Here is an 18,245-nt window from a genome sequence, read left to right as displayed (position 1 = left end):
GTGAACACCCTCCTCACTACAACCTCCAGTCAGGTAGTTGTAGAGAGCGATGAGGTCTTGTCTCACCCTTCTCTCCTCCCAACTAAACAATCCCAGTTCCCTCAGCCTCTCTCCACAGGACTTGTTCTCTAGACCCTTCTCCAGTTTGGTTGCCCTTCCCTGGACACACTCCAGAAATTCAATGTCTTTCTTTTAGTGAAAGGCCCAGACCTGAACACAGTACTCAAGATGAAGCCTCACCAGTGACAAGTATAGGGGCACAACTACATCCCTAGATCTGCTGCCCACAGGATTTCTGATGCAGGTCAGGATGCTGTCAGCCCCACCTGGGCACACTGCTGGCTCATATTCAGCTGGATATTGACCAGCACCCTCAGGTCCTTTTTCTCCAGGCAGTTTTCCAGTCACTCCTCCCCAAGCCTGTAGCACTGCACGGGGCAGCTATGACTAAAATGTGGACCCCAGCACTTGGCCTTATTGACCCTCATACAACTGACCTCTGCCCATTGATCCAACTTGCAGAGCAATCCCACCCTCAAGCAGATCAGTACTCCCACCCACCTTGGTGTTGCCTGCAAGCTTGCTGAGGAAGCACTCAATTCCCTCACCTAGATTATTGATAAAGATATTGAACAAGACCAGTCCCAGCACTGAGCCCTGGGGAATGCCACTATATTTAAATAGATTTAATTCCATTCACTCAACCTGGCCACTCAGACAGCTTCTAACTCAGCAAAGAGTACACCTGACTATGCCATGAGCCTCCAGCTTCTCTAGGAGAATACTGTGGGAGGCAGCATCAAAGGCTTTACTGAAGTCTAGAGAGACAATGTCCCCAGCCTTTCGCTCATCCTGGTCGTAGAAGAAGATCAGGTTGGTAAAGCAAGACCTGCCTTTCCTGAAGCCATGCTGGCTGGGCCTAATCCCCTGGCTGTCCTGCACTTGCCATATGGGTGCACTCAAGAGGAACCTCTCCATGATTTCCCCTGGTCCCGAGGTCAGGATGACAGGCCTATAGTTCCCCAAATCCTCCTGACAGCCATGTGTGCAGATGGGTGTCACACTGGCAAGCCTGCAGTCGCCTGGGACCTCCCCTGTTAACCAAGACTATTGATAAATGATGGAGAGAGGTTTGGTGAGCTCCTCCACCAGTTCCCTCTGTACTATTGGGTGGATCCCATCCGGCCCCATAGACTTATGAGTGTCCAGGTACCACAGCAGGTCATTAATTGCTTCCCCATGGATTGGGAGGGGTGGGGGGGTGGGGGGTGTTATTCTGCTCTCTATCCTTATTTTCCAGCTCAGGACACTGAATACCCTGGGGGTAGCTTGTCTGACTAGAAAAGATGGAGGCTTTTGCTAACTCTCAACTTTTACAGAATCACAGAATCAGCTGGGTTGGAAAGGACCTCTGAGATCATCAAGTCCAACCCTTGATCCACTACCGCTGTGGTTACCAGACCATGGCACTGAGTGCCACATCCAGTCTCTTCTTAAAAAATCTCCAGGGGTGGAGAATCCACTACTTCCCTGGGCAGCCCATTCCAATGCTTGATCACCCTCTCGGTAAAGAATTTTTTCCTAATATCCAACCTAAACCTCCCCTGGCAGAGCTTAAGTCCATGCCCTCTTGTCTTACTGGGAGCTACTGGAGAGAAGAGACTGACCCCCCCCTGCCTACCCCCTCCTTTCAGGGAGTTGTAGAGAGTGATGAGGTCTCCCCTGAGCCTCCTCTTCTCCAGGCTGAACACCCCCAGCTCCCTCAGCCCTTCCTCACAGGACTTGTGCTGGATCCCTTCACCAGCTTTGTTGCTCTTCTAATTACTATTATAATCAGATAACTATTTTAGACTCATATTGAGTAAAAATGCATTGGCAAAGTGCACCATTTAAAGAGAAATAAGAGATCTTAGGACTACTTAAAAAAAAACAAAAAACAAACATTTCTGAAAAAGTAATTTCTCGATACCACATGGAAATTAGTATTAAAAAGGGCTGAGAAACACCAAAAACTCTCAGTATCCTGTCCACTTTAAGATAAGTGTACTTGAGGTAGTGTGGTAACACATCTAACATCTAAAGTTACACAGTCTGATGTTCAAACCACTTCTGTCACCACCCATATAAAACAGTTCCTCCAAAATAAACCATTAAGCCTCCACACCAAAAGCCAGGGCAAGAGAGCAAAACCACAGATGGAAAGTTTTTCATCTTTATGCCACCAGGCTCATTCCAACCCATGCTGGGCTACTCTCAAAATCCCTGCATAGCCATCTGATACTCTCCATGAGAATACCATAGCAGACAGAATTTTATTTCCTTCCAGTCCACTTGGATTTCAGTGGACACATCACTGATACCCACAACCTTCCTGACCATTTCCAGAGGTCATTAGAGTAACTACCATGCCATCCACAAGAGACTATGTCAAGATTAAAAAGTGTTTAGCTGAGGAAATTGGTATTACAGCTGTATTTGACATAAGAAGGTAAGTGCAGAAGCAGACAAAGTCTGCCATAAACTGCCATTAAGTCCATTGACTTTCAAACTTCATTTTCAAAAGAAAAAAGGGAGAGATTAATTACAATTTAGCAATTAAACTCAAGAATTTGTGGTTTTCTGGAAACAAAACCCAACAATCATTATTCCTTCACTACTATACTGGCTGTTTATCACAGAAAATATGACAATTTCTGCATGAAAGGGAGGAAAATGGGATATAATAAATGTGTGAAATAAGGTGCTTTCTCTGTGCCTTGCTTAGAAAGCTAAGGCTGTGCTTGTAACTCCACAGACATCTGGCTGTATCACTGTCTAAAAATTTGTATCAGATGCCCAAGGCAGTTAATTTCTCTGTATTTCTAAGTGTCTCCCAATGATGCTTCTTAGCAATATGTATCACAGACAAAAGCATAAAAATTTCTACACAAAGTATTTATACAATTGGCAAGATATTCTAGACATCTCAAATTTGTCTCTATTTTAAGATAGCATATTTCCTCTTTCTTCAGAACCTAAAAGTTAATTTAATGACACTACACAGTTACGAGTGAAATTTTAAACTATTTTTCTGGAAATGTAAATATATAAAAGTACATGGCATTTATATCGTTTCAGACACAAGACAGAAAAAGCCCTGGTAGATTGTAAAAACAAATTACAGAACCTGGTACTTTAATGAACTTCCCCAAGAGAAACTGTGGTTTATGCACAGCTTTCTTCAGTGTTGTCCTGGGTGAAGAAGAGACATTTCTTCACTTTGTGCATACAGAGAGTTGAGATAATAAAGGGAAATACTAAGAGGACAAGAACATGAATCTCATTCACCCCGTGTGTAATTTAGCATCTTAACCACAAGATCACTCTTTTAGTTCCTTCTGTGGGAGGTAAATAAACCAAAAAAAACTAACTACCACCTACCAAAAATTAATACATTCACCCCCTGAGTGTGATATAACAATGAGAATGTCAGTGGAAGAACACACAGGACAGGGGAGAACTAGAATTTCAAGCAGAAATAATACTATTTATATAATTCATGAGAACATGTTTTAATAACTTGTCCTAAGGTTCTTGTTTTAAAGAGAAGATTGGCAAACATCAGAAAGGGATAATTCAGGGTCTTAACAAATTTTTTACAGAGAAACAGTGCAACTACATAGCCCATGTAAGTTCTTTCAAGATAATGGCCTAAGCTTACTTGATCACAGAACATATAATGAGATTTCTGGTAACACACACACACGCAAAGAAAACCCAACACTACACTAATAGCAGAATTTTAAAAGCTAGAGACAGAAAGATGATGAATCTGTTTCTATTTTTAAAACATATCAACTTTTTTAGGGATTTTAACTGTTAACAAATTGCTCAGTTAGTTGTCCCAGGACACAGTGGAGTCTTCAGGAAACAGTTGCACAAAAATGCTACAATAAAAGTTTTTAATTTATACTAAAAAACTTCCAAGAAATACTGTGAAGCTCAACTTTGGACAATCTCAGTCATGACAATTTATAAGCCTACACTCTCGCACGTTTATACTTCTGTTTTCCATGCAAAAACCATTATAGGTTTCAGAGCTACAGTTCTCATTTTGAAGGCTCGCCTCCCTCCACCTTTCTCACAGAAGAATCACTTTGTAAATCTGTTCCATCTGACATCATTTAGGGCATTCTCTTAATAGACAGAATAATCAATTACCTCTTTAATCAATAGTCTGCATTTTTCCCCTCTGAAATTTTTCAAGGGCATTATGTGTCTCGCCTTCAATGCCCCACCTCATGCTGCTTCACTGTGTTATGGTCTAACAAATACCCAGAGAAATCAAATCCACAAAACTGACCTCATGATGCCTGCACTCTTACTGCTTCTCAAAGAAATAATATGTCATCCCGTTGAAAAACAAATTACTGCTGTAATAAAAATGGTGACAACTCAAAAATTAAGAAATATAAATCAGGCCAAAAGCAGTTATGTCACCAGATTAGCCAGTCTTTTTAAATTAGTATCTGTGAGATGGAGCAGCTAAATTATGCTTTAAGAGAGCATCTCATCCAAGTTTATTCAGTGAATAACTCAAGCCTTGTAATCTGAATGTTACAAGAGCTGTAATACTCCCATAAATATTTCCTGGTTTCCTCAGAATTTACACTTTCATCAAAATAGCATACAGAATAGATTCATTGACATAGTCCAAATCACATTTCATTCCTTCTCTTCCCCTCTTTTTAAAGGGCTGGCAGCATAGTTTTAGAAATACATCTGGATTTCTGCCAGTTAATCAGGTATATTATTTGTATATGAAGTCATCTTGCCCATTATAAACAGTGTGCAAAGAAAAAAATCATTGCCTGAGACAAAAGTGACATTTTGAAATTGTTTGGTTTTTTTCTTTCTTTCAGAAACAAACTAGGAAAAAAAAAAGATCTTTTCTGTTTGCCACCTATTTCAGACTACACCTTCACAGCACTGGGCCAGCAAAAGCTGGGTTGCACACTATATGGATCCCTCTGCAAAAGCCTCCTGCAGAACCAGACTTGCAGTCCAGACCAATAACTATCTTGCCACTCTGCCTGTATAGATGACTGAAGTACACCCTCCAAAGCTTGAAGCAAAAAAGTAATGAATGTTCATGTGCTTGGGCAGGAAGCAAGGTTCCTGCCAGGCCCTGGCAGCTACGGAGGCTGCACACAGGCCCTCTGAAGGATGCCTGGGCATCAGCCCTGAGAGTAGACCACAGCATTAATGTGCTCATGGACACTCCTAATACAACTCTTTCAGAGCCCTGATTTTCCCTTTGATGAACAGGTGCAGACACTTGTTAAACCAGAAAATCTATTTTAAGCTTCCAATAACAAATTACATTACTCTTTTCCAGTCAGTTATTTTCCTAGTAACCAAAGTTACATTTAATCCAGTAAATATCAACTTTGCTATTGCCACCTAAAACATGAGGTAAGTAGGAAACTAAACAGACTTTGGAAGCAAGTAGAAAAACACTTTCCATCTCCAGGTAGTCATAATCAACTATGTAGATGTAGTGGTGTAGGTATAAGTGGTGTGGTGCACCATAAGCACAGGGAGAAGAAAGGAAACCCTGGCAAAATAACACAGAGGACAGAAAAGAGGACAAGGCAGAAAAACTAGAAAGGAAAGTTAGTGCAGATGAAAGATGTAAGAAAGGGGATACATAAAAAATTACATGGAATTAATATATGGGTCTAGTCTATAAAATAAAAAGCAACACATAGGAGTCGAGTATGGACTCAGAAAAGGTGTATAGGAAGAAAAAATTATTGGCCAAAGAATGATTCAATAAAAATTCATTTGACAATTTCACTCACAGTTATCATGTAATTTATTCAGTATGATAGAAACAGTAGACAACTTTTAGAGACTGGTCCAAACATCAGAAGCCCAGGGGTTTTCCCTTGTCTCTTTCAAATGTTTTATTATATGGCATTCTAGTGCATCAATTATTTTCTAGCCCACTGCAACACACAATGCAGCTGAAGTTGCTTTAAATGGCAGGTCCCCAGAAGATTTCCTTCATGCCTGTAAATATGGAGACACCTTAGAAAGACCCTCAAAACAAACAAACAAATTTAAAAACAAGTGACATTTTTTCCCTGTGTTTGCATCTGAAGAAATCTGAGGCAGAACAGAATTTTCTCCAATACCCAGAAGTCAGCCAGGATGAGCAGAGGAGAAGGTGACAGCCTTGTCAGTAGAGAACAGAGGGCACAATGTGTAGGTTGCTACTTAAGACAGCTTCTGGACTGTCCTTTGATACACTTAGAAGGGAAAAAACAAGCTGAGACACTTTGCAGGTTTTCCAGTGGTGATGATGTGATTTCACAGTCAACAGTGTATACATTTGTAAATGCCAGTAAGGTCTCTCTCCACCAACAGGCTTTTCAGTAACTTGAAAATGTAGCACATGCAGTACCTGTTCCTCCATTTCAGCGTGTGGATAGATGTGGCAAGAGGCAGTGAGTAGATAATCAAGACATGATGAGAGAAAAGAGATAAGTTCTTCACAGCTAGGGTTTGATGTGCCAGGCAAAGGATGATGACAAGAGTGCTGGTTCAGGTGGGACTGATCAGCTCCTGCTACACCAAAGGAGAAAGTGTTCAGTTTTGTGGTCTACACAGAAAAACCTCTTTTGACCTTTCAAGAAAGGAAAAACAAAGAAACGGAAGTCTGGTGCAGCCCTTCCAGATGACCTTGACACAGAAAAATACATTGGTATCAGTACTGATACCACAACTGCAGTCACTTCCCGATGATCTCACACCTCTTAGGCTGTGCCTGTTGCAGCTTTAGCACTGTGTTTCCTTAAAAACAGCAAGTTGTTCTTCTTCATCTTTAACCACTCAGTCCCTTGCTGTTGGTGTTCCTCATCTGAATGAGAAAGCAATGCTGGTCTTGGATGTGACAGGGGTGGTTGTTAGCAGAAGGTCTCTTTGACTGTGACAAGGATTTATTATTTTTCCTCCTTCTTAATTGCTCAGTTGTGAGCACTGGATGCTGTTGTATGGGGGCAATAGCTGCCAGAACTTTCCCAGAAGAGAAATTTTCTAGAAACAGAAGTACTAAATACTTGTACCTAAGACTTTGTGAAGTCTGATTGTAAACAGATTTACAGAAGCAGGGCAGACTGCATTCTGAGAGTGATTTTACATTTCTTTTGCAAAACAACTGAAAACAAAATCTTTCCCAGACCATAGTAGGAAAGGCTTCAACAATTATACAGCATGTGTTTAAACTAGGAAATATTATTTGATGTCAAGATATTTTACATCATTACATTTGCATCATTTACATAATTTACATTTATAAATCTAATACAAACTCACCCTCCTCTGTAATACATCTGTTTTTACAGTATTCTCTGTAAAGTTTTCCATGTACATGGAAAGTTTTCCATGTACTCTCTTCCTTTACCAAATCAATCCACTTAGTTTACCCTCAATCCCACCCTCATCTCACTTTTGCTGATTTGCAGCACCTCTCCACGCTCTTCACACAAATGTGAACCACCAGAACCATTCTGCATTGTTTCTTGCACTTTGGCTCTTAAGTTTTTTTTCTCTCAACATTGTTCCAGCTTTCCACAAGACCCAGCCTGAGAAGTACTGACTCGCCACCTCACTATGTATACACCATACATATGAAGAGAGAAAGCTATTATGAAGTTAATGCATTGAACTACGTGACACTGAAGCCACAGTGGTTTCAAAAGGGTCTTTAAGAAAGTATGTGTGAAATGGAGCACTCTGGGAGGGAGTCCCAACAAGACAGCAAGATATGCTCGATGGTCAAGTTGCGAGCAAGTTGTGGAGCTTGAATGAAGCCCTTTCACTCTCGGTCAGGGGTTGGCCAGGATGTGGTCAGGCTCTGTGATGGCTCTAACAATGCTCCAACAAATAACTCTTTCAGCACCCAAACTCAAAGCAACCCCTCTTCCCATGGCACATTCCCACTCCCATGCCTCTCTCTTGCGTGTCCCGTTGAGAAGCAGAGCAAGACACTGACCCATAAGATAATCATTCCAAGGCAAGGGAACTTCAAAAAAGTAAGTTTTACATTTTTTTTCAGTTCACGGGGCAGCTTCACACAACCCCACCAGTGTGACAGAGGCAAAACAGCACAGCAGCGGCAGCAAAAACAATCCCAGAGATGGGGTATTTTATCTGCCTTCGCACTAGCAGAGAATGCAAACCACACAGCCTGGGTGGAGGATTATTTTTCCCCCCTGAAAAGAAAACAATAAATTCCTCCCACTCCGAGCTATTTCTTGAACACGTCTGTGCTTTGCATGGCTGAGGTATAAAACACAGCAGAAAACTTAAGTCACAAATGAATCAATTTATTTCGTGTTCAAAAAGGAAACTAATGCCCCAGCACTAATGTGTGGATGGGTTCAGTGTCTTCAAAGCGTAAAAGCTGACAGCTTAACCATTTGTATAAGAAAAGTATTTCTTCAGTAGTGAAGATTCAACTGACTGCTTGAAACACGCTATGGGAGCTCTAAGAAAGGCGAGATCTGAACAGGAAAAACATTAAGTAGAAGTTTTTTAAAACCCTGGCAACTTCGGGACCTAAAAACCACGCCGAGGCTTCACCTCGCCCGCTGATCCAAACCCCCCACATCCCTCCGAGCCCCGCCGTGGGGCAGCCCGGAGCACGGATCCCGGGGCGAGGGAAGTTCGCTACCAGCGGCATTTCCACCTCTCCGGACGGTCCCACCGCCCGCCTCCTTCCCCCTCTGCTGCCGGTGCTGCCGGACCCGTCCCCCCAGCCGCACCGGGCTGAGAGGTACCGCCAGGTACCTCCAGGTACCGCCAGCACCAGCGGGTGCCCAACCGGCCGCCGCGGCGGACCTAATGGTTTGGCGGAGCTCCCCGCCCCGCGGAGGGCACTTACCGGCTGCCGACCGGCATCGGAAGCGGCCATAGCTCCGCGAACCGAGGCGATATCAAGGAAGGAGGGAACGGCTCAGGCAGCGCCTCCGCCGCCGAGGGGCGAGGCCGCGCACCCCCCGGCCGCCGTTACACTCGCGGCCGACGGGCGGAGGCAGAGCTACGGGCGGGGCCGCGGCGGCCCCACGCCGGGGGCGGAGCGGGGCTGGGGGTGGCAGCAGCCGCCCAGCTGAGGCGGGCGGTGGCGGTGGCGGCGGCGGCGGCGGGGCGGCCGCCCGGCCGGAGGGTGGCGCGGCGGGGCCGCTGCCGCCGCGGCAGAGATTGCCGGGGCACGCCGCCGCCAGGAGGAGGGGCGGGGGCGGCAGCGGGCTCCGCCGCGCCCGCGGCAGCGGGAGGAGCGGCGGCCGGCGCGGCGCGATGCGATGGGACAGGAGCGGTGATGGCGGAGCCGGCGGAGCTGCAGCAGGAGTCGGTGGTGCGGTTCCTGGCGGCGCGGGGCGGGCGGGCGCGCAACGCGGAGCTGCTGGAGCATTTCCGGGACTGGCTCAGCCCCCCGGAGCCCGACCGACGCGCCGCCGCCCGCCAGCGCTTTAAGGAGCTGGTCAACGCCGTGGCCACGGTACGACAGGAGCCCGGCACCGGTGTCAAGTACGTACACCTCCGACGCCGGTACTGTGCCCCGGAGACCCCTGCCGCCTCCCAGACCCCCGGGGAGGCGGTAGCGGTGGGGGACAGCGCGGATCGGCCGAACCCCGGGGCGGGCGCAGAGGGGACGACGCCGCCGGAGGGCGAGGATGCCGGCAGCCGCCTTCAGACCGCGGGGCGGCGGAACGAGCCGCCCCGGCCCAACGCGGCGGCGGGAGGAGGCCCGCGGAAGGGCTCCCGGCGGGGGCCGCCGCCCGGGGGCGGCGGAGGAGGCGAGGAAGCCGCGATAGCGGCGGGCCCGGGGCGGCCTCCGCCGGCGGAGGAGGTGGGGGCGGCTGAGGGAGCCCCCGGGGCGGCGGTGCCGGGAGGCGGCCGCAGGAGCCTGAGGGAGGCAGCGCGGGGCAGCTCGCCCCAGCTGAAGCGCGGAGTCCTTCCCGGGGGGGGCCGCGGCCGCGGAGGAGACTCGGACAGCGCCTCAGTGGCCTCGTCTTCCGCCGAGGAGGAGGGGAGCACGACCGGCGCCGTGGCCCTGGACCCCCTGGAGCACGCCTGGATGCTGTCAGCTTCGGACGGGCGGTGGGAGAGCCTGGAGGGGCTTCTGAGCTGCGAGCCGGCGCTGCTCTGCAAGCGGGACTTCATCACCGGCTTCACGGTGCTGCACTGGGCCGCCAAGCACGGCCGGCAGGAGCTGCTGGCCACGCTGGTCAACTTTGCCCAGCGGCACCAGCTGCCCGTGGACATCAACGCCCGGACCAGCGGCGGCCACACCGCGCTGCACATCGCCGCCATGCACGGGCACGCCGAGGTGGTGAAGCTGCTGGTAGGAGCCTACGACGCCGACGTGGACATCCGAGACTACAGCGGGCGCAAGGCTGCTCAGTATCTGCACCGGGGCACCTCGGGGGATATGCGTAACCTCGTGGGGGCCCTGGATGAGGAGGAAGAAGAGGAGGAGGAAGAAGGGGCTGCCGGCAATGGGAGTGGGCGCTGGAGGCTCTCCAAGGTGTTGCCCTCAAATCTCATAAACTACCGGCTCTCACACCACCATCACCATCACAACAGCGGGGAGGAAGCCGAGGGCACTGATGGGGCAGCGGTGCCAGGCAAGGGCAAGGAGGGGACCCGGAAAGGCACTGGCAGTGGGCGGATGAAGCCTCGGCTTAATAAAATACGCTTCAGGACTCAGATCATCCACAACACGCCCTCCTTTCGTGGTGACACTGAGGAGGAAGAGCACGAGGAGAAATCCCTGAAAGCATCTTTCAAGCTCAGGCCAAAGTCCAATGTCTTTGGATAAGGACAGGGAATCTGAGGTCTGAGGGGTGGGCGTGTGGACCAAAGTGCCCTGGGGTGTAGCACGGGGGGTGAGGCAGGTACGAGTGGGTGCTCATCTACACTCATGTGCTCTGGGCAGATGGGTCCTGAGTATCTTGCTTTAATTCTCAGATAGGTGACGTCAGTCAGTCCAGTGGGTCGCTCTGGTGGCTTAAAAATTCCAAGAGCAGCTGCTTTGGCTGGGCCCTTGGTGCTGAAATGAGAGGCAGAGGGTGTGTTGAGAAATGCTGGGTTGGTTACGAGCTGCTCTCCTTTCTCTCTAAAGGCAGGCTTCAGGATCAGAAACCTGTGATAGTGAAACTACTACAATTAGCTGCTTGAGTGGGGGGAAGAAAAGTGCAAATGCTGTATTCTTATCAACCGGTACTATAAACTACTTCAAACAACTTGTTATTACAGAAGAGCACCTCAGTAATATGCAGGTATACTTTAAGTTTCTCTTTAACAGCAATACCGCCTGGCACATTGTGGAGTAGGGTACCCCACATGAGATGGAAGTCAAAGATTTCTTGTCAGAAATCCAAGCATCAATCCAGCAAAGACTTGAGCCTGTGTTGACTTTATGCATTAATAATTGCCTGCTTTGTCATCATTAATATATTAATTGAAAAGAATTAATTGCACTGCAAACAATGAATAAAGTTGACCATGTGCAGAAGTCTCTGCTGTCTGAGGTACTACTGAGCTTGCTTATTGCTGTTGGAATACTAATACGAGATAATGAAAGCAAAGAGTCTCTTTATATATTTGGTATCTTAAGTTTCGTCTTAGGCAAAGCAGTTTTATGTTAATCACTGTGAATTCTCAAGTGCCAGACCTAGCGCAGTTCTAGTTATTAAGTCTGGTCAATTCTTGTTATTTGTGTAACTCATTGCATTTAAAATACAAAATTGTGTTGTATGTGCCACCTGTGAAAACTGTTCTCTTTTAGAAAAGAGCACAAACACCACTGCATGAAATCTTCATGAAACTCTAATATGGTCCTGTAATGTAACAGCTACAGGTCTGTGTTCAGTAGTGACTTGCCAATCCCTTCGACTGAATTTGTGCAGAAATTTGGGGGGGGGAGGGCAGAACAAAGTGGGGTGCATGAATTCACTTCATACACAGGGGGAATAAATAGAAGTCTGAAATTCTATCACTGGGTGAATTCATTGTGAGTGAAAGCAGTATGACATATTCTAGTTAAGTGATGGCAGTGGTGTTTGAGTTCTTCTAAACCTGTATATCTAGAGAAGTGATAACCAAGGCTTTGAACTGTTGTTTAACAACCTAGTAAGTCTTAATCTGATTGACAAGCCTATCAGTCTGCTAAAGCTTTCAGAAACCTGAATCTTGTTTCAGTGCTTTAAAGGTAGCGATTCTAGTGAAATTTAGGAGGCAGATTTGTATCCAGATTTGGCTTTCTTTGAGAATGAGGTATTGAGCTGAGCCTGGATCCTGAATGCTGCTGAAGGTAGCAGCTCATCATGTTAAGGTACTGCCAATTCCAATGCAGCATCTGTCACAGCATGTCTTGACTTGGCTTCCTCAGAATGTATGGGCACTGTCTGGCCAGTAAATAACCAAAAGTAGGTAGGCTTTGATGTGTTAAAATCCACATTTAGACCCTGATAAAGTGCATGCCACAAGCTGTAAAACACCTCACAGGGAAACTGCTGCTGGGAGTTGTGCACTTTCAAGGTGACAGCTGGCTGTAGCTGTTGCTGGTGGCTCACATTTCTTGTAGTGACAGGGGAAAGGAGTGCTAGTGATCCATTGATTTCAGATTCCCCGTGCAGATAAACTACCAGTTTCTGCATTTTGTGTCAAAACCTAATAAATGACAGTATTTGCACGCAACTATTTCTGGGAAAAGTTACATGAAAAAAAAAAAAAAAATTGAATCTCTGCATAGGTACTGGTCATTACTTTTGTGTAAAAAGACTAGAAATAATATAGAGATTCAGCTTTAGTTTATACTTTATAAGCTATTTTATTATAGATCTCATGTGCCTTCATTTTGGGTTAGTTGCCACAAATGTAATGGATAAAATCAGACTTGCAGAGCACTTAGGCTTTACGTCTGGGGGATAAAACCAGAGATTTTTCCTCAGCCCTCCCCATTTAAGCTATAAACTTGTACAACAATGAGGTATCTTAAAGGAGAAGGATGTTGGGGGGGAGGAAATTAATTCATATTATACTGTAGAGCTAATTCTTTTGTAACAGAGAAGAGAATTAAATGCCTAAATCTTGAACTTCACTCTGAAAGATAAATATCTTTGTAGGCTTCTGTAGAAAGGAAATTTCTGACTGAAGGCTTTCAATGTGAGCGCTCTTCAGCATGGCCACTTCTGAACTGAGTATACATTCCATGCAGCTGCCTATATCCAAACCTTATTAAAGTAGCTTTCTGCTTTGAGAGTTTATAGTTCTTTCATACGAGCTGTTGGGTGGAGTGTTTATCCCTTCACAACGCAAATAGCAAAGAATTGCACAAAAAATACTGAGTCTTTGATAGCTGTTGAGGTCTAGGTAAATAATTTGAGGGTTTCACTGCTTTGGGATTTGAAATATAGCACACTTTGGATTTTAAAAGACTAACTGGAACATAGTTTTGTCTTACATAATACGGCAGAACTTTGGTAATTACTAAGGGAACTTGAAAATGGTAAAAAGATGCCTCATTCGTAACTCGTTATTCGATGTATCAAGGTGAAACTATTGGTCCACTGGTATTGTTTAGGTGTCAGTTACTAAAATTGCATTGTAGTGGTCCAAAGGGCTTTGCAAGGTGGGGTGCAACAGTCCAGACATCTCTGTTGGTGTTTAAGATATACTGATGAATGGCTTGATAACCACTATGTCTCTCTGCGCTATGGGACTAAAGCACTTTGATTTCACATTATGACTTGTCACATTCCACGTGGTTACTTTTTATAACATGAGCTAAAACTTAAGGGTTTTTTGGAGATAGGAAAGGCTTGATGCCCTGTTTCAGAATATTCGTGGTCTAAAGGTACTATTGAGTAAAATATTTTGGATACATTGCTTAGGAAGACGTGAATTTGAAATAAAGTTGTGTGGTACAGAAAACTGGAGCCCTTGGTGTCTTTTTAATGGTACCCTTGAAGTTACTGAATGTGTTCCCTTGGTATGATGGTGTGTAAGGCAGCAGGAGTCAGGTAAACATTTGATTATTGTTTCTTATATTGTAGCAGCCTGGGAGCCTGTCAGTTAATACAACTCTTTATGGATGTCTTTCCAAATGGGTGTGAGTTAAGAATCTGTAAGCCTTAGTTTTACTGAAATAATAATTAAAAAGCCCCTTAATTATTTATGCTTTAATTGACTTCTGTATGATACATACTTAGGTGCTACTTGCATATTGGGTATTTAAACTATGTGCTGGTTTGTGTTGGATTTGGTTGTTGTGAGGTTTTTTTTATCACCAAGATGTCTAGCGCTACAAGAGTAAGGGAAAAAATACAGTTGTTTGCAAGACAGTAATATTTTTCTTTGGCAGTTACTCTCTACTAGCTTATGTCAAAGTAAATGAAGACACAACAATTTATTTTTTTTTTAGAGAATTATGTCTAAATAAGGGCCTGGGAGAGTGGCATTGCTTAACTTAAAATAGCGTCCTGACCTTATTTCTATGCAGCTAAATATCTCTGACTCTCAAAAGACTAATACTAGTTTTGGTCACTGTGTGAAGGTCAATACCTAATTAAAAAAGGTTTAGGATTAAGGCTTTTTGTAATGTGTCTTAACTACAGCTGGCAACTCCTCTAAAGGGAAGTTTAATTTCATGACCAAACTAGACTCTGGGATTTCGGAATACCTAAAAATTCTTTGGAGCTGTTGCCTTAGCAAAATATTTGTTGAAACTAGTAAACCTCATGCTCTGAGACATCCAGATCTGTGCTTAGACTGAAGAAAGACTCAGTTGTTACCATGCTGGTGGATCAGGATGAAGTTAGCTCCAAACCAAGCAACTCCAAATTAGCAGTTCAGGGACAGGAATTAGAGGAGAAGGCAAGGGGAAGTGTTCTTGGAAGCTGAAGGGAGAGTGGGAGCATGTGGGAAGCCTCTGAGGTTATGGGGGAGGTGGAGGCCTTGGTAGGAGACCACTCTATATAAGTCTTGCTGATCATGCAAAGGCTTGAGTAGTTGTTAAGAAAATTGTATCTAAACATATATACCCCTTCTCATACAGAATAATAGTTGAGAGCTTGCTGAGAGCTCCAATGTAAATCAATGTCTGATGCTAAGTATTTTAGTTGGTCCTCATACCAACAAATCCTAGTGTAGCCAGAATTGTTTGCACAAACAACTCATGTTGAGTGTAGCTACAGCTGTTGCAGGAGAGTCCTGGTACATCAGAATGGCCCCATTTAACCTTATGCTACTCCCTAGGATAGAAGCCCTTCAGCATTGCATTACTAACTTATTTTTCTGTTGTCTGGAAGGGAGGGGTAAGGAAAGACTATAGTCCTGACCTGATATGCCTTGAGTTATATGGAATTCATATGGACCAGAAGGCAATATATTAAACTTTGGAGACTTAATCCACAAAAAAGTAGTTGAGTCATGCATTTTTTTTCCTTGTTGGCATTGAAGGAAAAGGTAAAAAGTAATACTGATGTTTTTTTCATGTTTTCAACCGAGTGTGGGGAGAAGGCGGCTGATATTTATATTCGGGTTAGGGAGAGGGACTAGGTTTTCATTTTGTTTTAATTTGTGAAACAGTTCAACAAAAAATGGAACGATTTTGAATTTCCGATTTTGTTGTAGCAAAATGTCTTGTCGTTTTGAAGCTGTACAGAATTTATCTTGTATCATTTTTTAGCTTACCCAAAACTGCTACTGATTTTTCCTAATGTGCGCACATTGTTGGAAAAATTGAGCCAAGCTTTTTGCTTCTTAGTTTTACTAACATGGTATTGCAGGTGAGGTATTTCATCTTCTGTTGTAAAAGCCTGAAGAAACTCCATCCTGGGATCTTTATGAGGAGTTAAGCTGCTAAGGGCATGTGGAAGAGTTACCTCATGAGCAGGTAATACTCTGGTCAAGGTGCAAAAGCATTCTATGTGCTGTCTGCTGGATTTGTCATGCCAAGTAAACTGTTGTAGTTTGTAATTATTTATAGTTTGCATCCCTTCAGCATAGACAGCTGTAAACTCTCTCCTGTAGATTACTGGGAAGCATGAGAGAAACCTAGCAAGACATTAATCTGTTTTAAAGCACATTTATTTCATTAAAAGGCATTTTGCAAGCCTGTGGTAGGGCTGTCAAGAGGTGATGATGGAAGTCAAGAGATGTGTGTCTGTTCACACCTCTACATCAATGCAGATAAATCACTGAACCTTACTGCTGTCAGTCTAAAGCAAACAGCCTGTAGAATGTACTCATGCATCAGTCCTGGCCTATGAAGAGTCACTTTGGAAACTTAAATGTTTCTAACCACCAGAGTAACTCAGTTGCTTGGTCTGTATTAGAGCTAGCCCTGACTTCAGGTGAAACACTGGGCATTTCCTTAGTATTTTTTCCTATAAGGTAAAGGCCTATAAGCTTCCTATAAGCTGACTGTTGGGCTCTACCAGTTATTCCACTTTGCAGTTCCTTGGAGTGCCTAGGAAACTGATAGCATAGTGGGCATAAATAACAAATACCTCTTTTTGAAGCTGGTTGGGGTGATGATTGGTTGTGTGGGCTGGTTGTTTTTTTCTGGTGGCGTGAGGTTTTTTTGTTTTTAAAAAGGTGATAAAGGAGGTCTGTCCTATTTTTTGGTGCACAGAAGTCCCTTGGGGCAGTTCATCCAAAAGAGGTGCTGTCCCTGTTACTACCTAAAATATAGAAAGACAAAATTAACTGTGCAGACTATAAAGATGTCCTCCATTCTTTGGATGTACACTTGCAGGACATAAAGCCTCAAAGTGCCAGAAAACATGTTTATAACACCTGAATATATACAGACATTTAGATTTGCTATTTCTTTTCCTTGTTACCTGCCACATAGTATCTTACTATATACCTCATGGAAAGAATTCTGTTACAATTTGGGAGACTGTAATTAAAGGGATCCAGCTCGGTCCTGCCATGAGAGGGAGTCAAACCAGCAAGACCTTGACCTTTAGCTACCAACCTCATGCTGGTTTTCTGCCTCTTGAATCTTCCCTCTCTGTGGCAGATGGGCTGGGAGGAGAAGACTGGAGGTGCCAATAGCTGCCACCCAGTGTGGCTGCAGCTGCACAGTGTGGGCTGTAGCACTGCCACATCTGAAGCCTTTTGAAACTGCTGGCAGTACTTCTCTGGATGGGGTTGGAAGCAGAGATGCTACATCATTTTGTCTGCCTGTCACATTTTCACAGGTATTACACCTTCACATGGGAATAAATGGCATGAACTGAACTATGGATGAAAACTGGGTGCTTAGAAGATGCTTACATTTAAGTCCTTCGTATAGAAACCCTGGCTAATTAGAGCATGTTATAAAGCTTTAGCCACTGATAAAATTCAATTGGATCAACAGTGAACAACAATGCTGCTACAAGAAACTTCTGCATCCTGTATTCTTAATATATAAAATTTTGGAGGTGTGGGGTGGGGGTTTTTCTGGGTTTTGTTGTTTTGGTTTTTTTCATTTCAAAATTAGTTAGTTGCATGGTGGGTCATAGCTTGTAGCTCTGTATCCCAAGAAGTGTACCTCTTAGGGGCTGTGTAGGTCATTCACTTCTATCTGTCTGGGTGATAAGAAGGTTTTAACCTGGAATTTTCTCACCTACTGAAGTTTGCTTCAACTTCCAGTGGGGATCTCAATCTCCTTCTAGCAAAGTTTTAATTTGTGAGATAATAAAAGTCATCCTCGGAAGAGGTCATGGAAAAAAAACCAGCCTGAGTCCAGCTGTGAAAACACAGATGTTCATGGCTACAAAGATCCAGCACTTACCATATTTTAAACAAGAACTGTTCCTTAAATTAATAAGAAAACTGAAAAATGGGGGAAAAAAAAACCCAAAAAAACCAAATGAAACAAACAAACAAACAAGCTAGCTTGCATTTGGTCTGGAAGATGTGCACCTTCAGGAACAGCATCACCCCACAGTGCCCACATCTGTAAAGTTCTGGGCAGCTCTTGAAGCTGCTCATGCAAGAGAAACCTGGTAGTGGCCTTTCTCCAATGTTTACATTTGTAGGGCTTAAACAAGATGAGAACTCAAACCTTTTCTCTGACCCAGAGTAAATTAATCTAAAGCAATATTTGCAACCAGGTGAGTACAGATAAATGGAAAGTTCTGCATGCACTCGGGCTGTGCTTTTATTTCTCAAGCCTATCAGTTGTACAGAGTAGCAGT

The 18,245-nt window shown here is 44.5% G+C and overlaps 2 protein-coding genes across 8 annotated transcripts in view; one reads left to right on the top strand and one right to left on the bottom strand.

Annotated features, from left to right (window-relative positions):
* Positions 1-9,101, bottom strand: part of SEPTIN10 (septin 10) — a 34,631-nt gene extending 25,530 nt beyond the window's left edge. For 3 of the 7 annotated variants that reach the window (XM_071744369.1, XM_071744420.1, XM_071744390.1), the window contains exon 1: positions 8,930-9,101. In XM_071744369.1, the coding sequence (XP_071600470.1) occupies positions 8,930-8,959 (30 nt within the window). In that variant the 5' untranslated portion in view covers positions 8,960-9,101. Of the gene's footprint in view, positions 1-4,342; positions 4,413-5,843; positions 6,055-8,929 lie in introns of all 7 variants that reach the window. The other 4 variants (XM_071744380.1, XM_071744429.1, XM_071744400.1 and 1 more) reach the window with 3 other exon arrangements.
* Positions 9,102-9,199: 98 nt separating this feature from the next.
* On the top strand, positions 9,200-13,983 carry SOWAHC (sosondowah ankyrin repeat domain family member C). Its single transcript, XM_071744356.1, has one exon. It carries the CDS (start codon positions 9,365-9,367, stop codon positions 10,865-10,867), a length of 1,503 nt encoding a protein of 500 aa, XP_071600457.1. The 5' UTR covers positions 9,200-9,364; the 3' UTR covers positions 10,868-13,983.
* Positions 13,984-18,245: the final 4,262 nt, after the last annotated feature.

The sequence above is a fragment of the Heliangelus exortis genome, chromosome 1 (genome assembly GCF_036169615.1).
Source record: "Heliangelus exortis chromosome 1, bHelExo1.hap1, whole genome shotgun sequence".
Taxonomy (NCBI): domain Eukaryota; kingdom Metazoa; phylum Chordata; class Aves; order Apodiformes; family Trochilidae; genus Heliangelus; species Heliangelus exortis.
The sequence above is the reverse complement of the archived record's forward strand: the minus strand, read 5'-3'. Positions and strand labels throughout refer to the sequence as shown.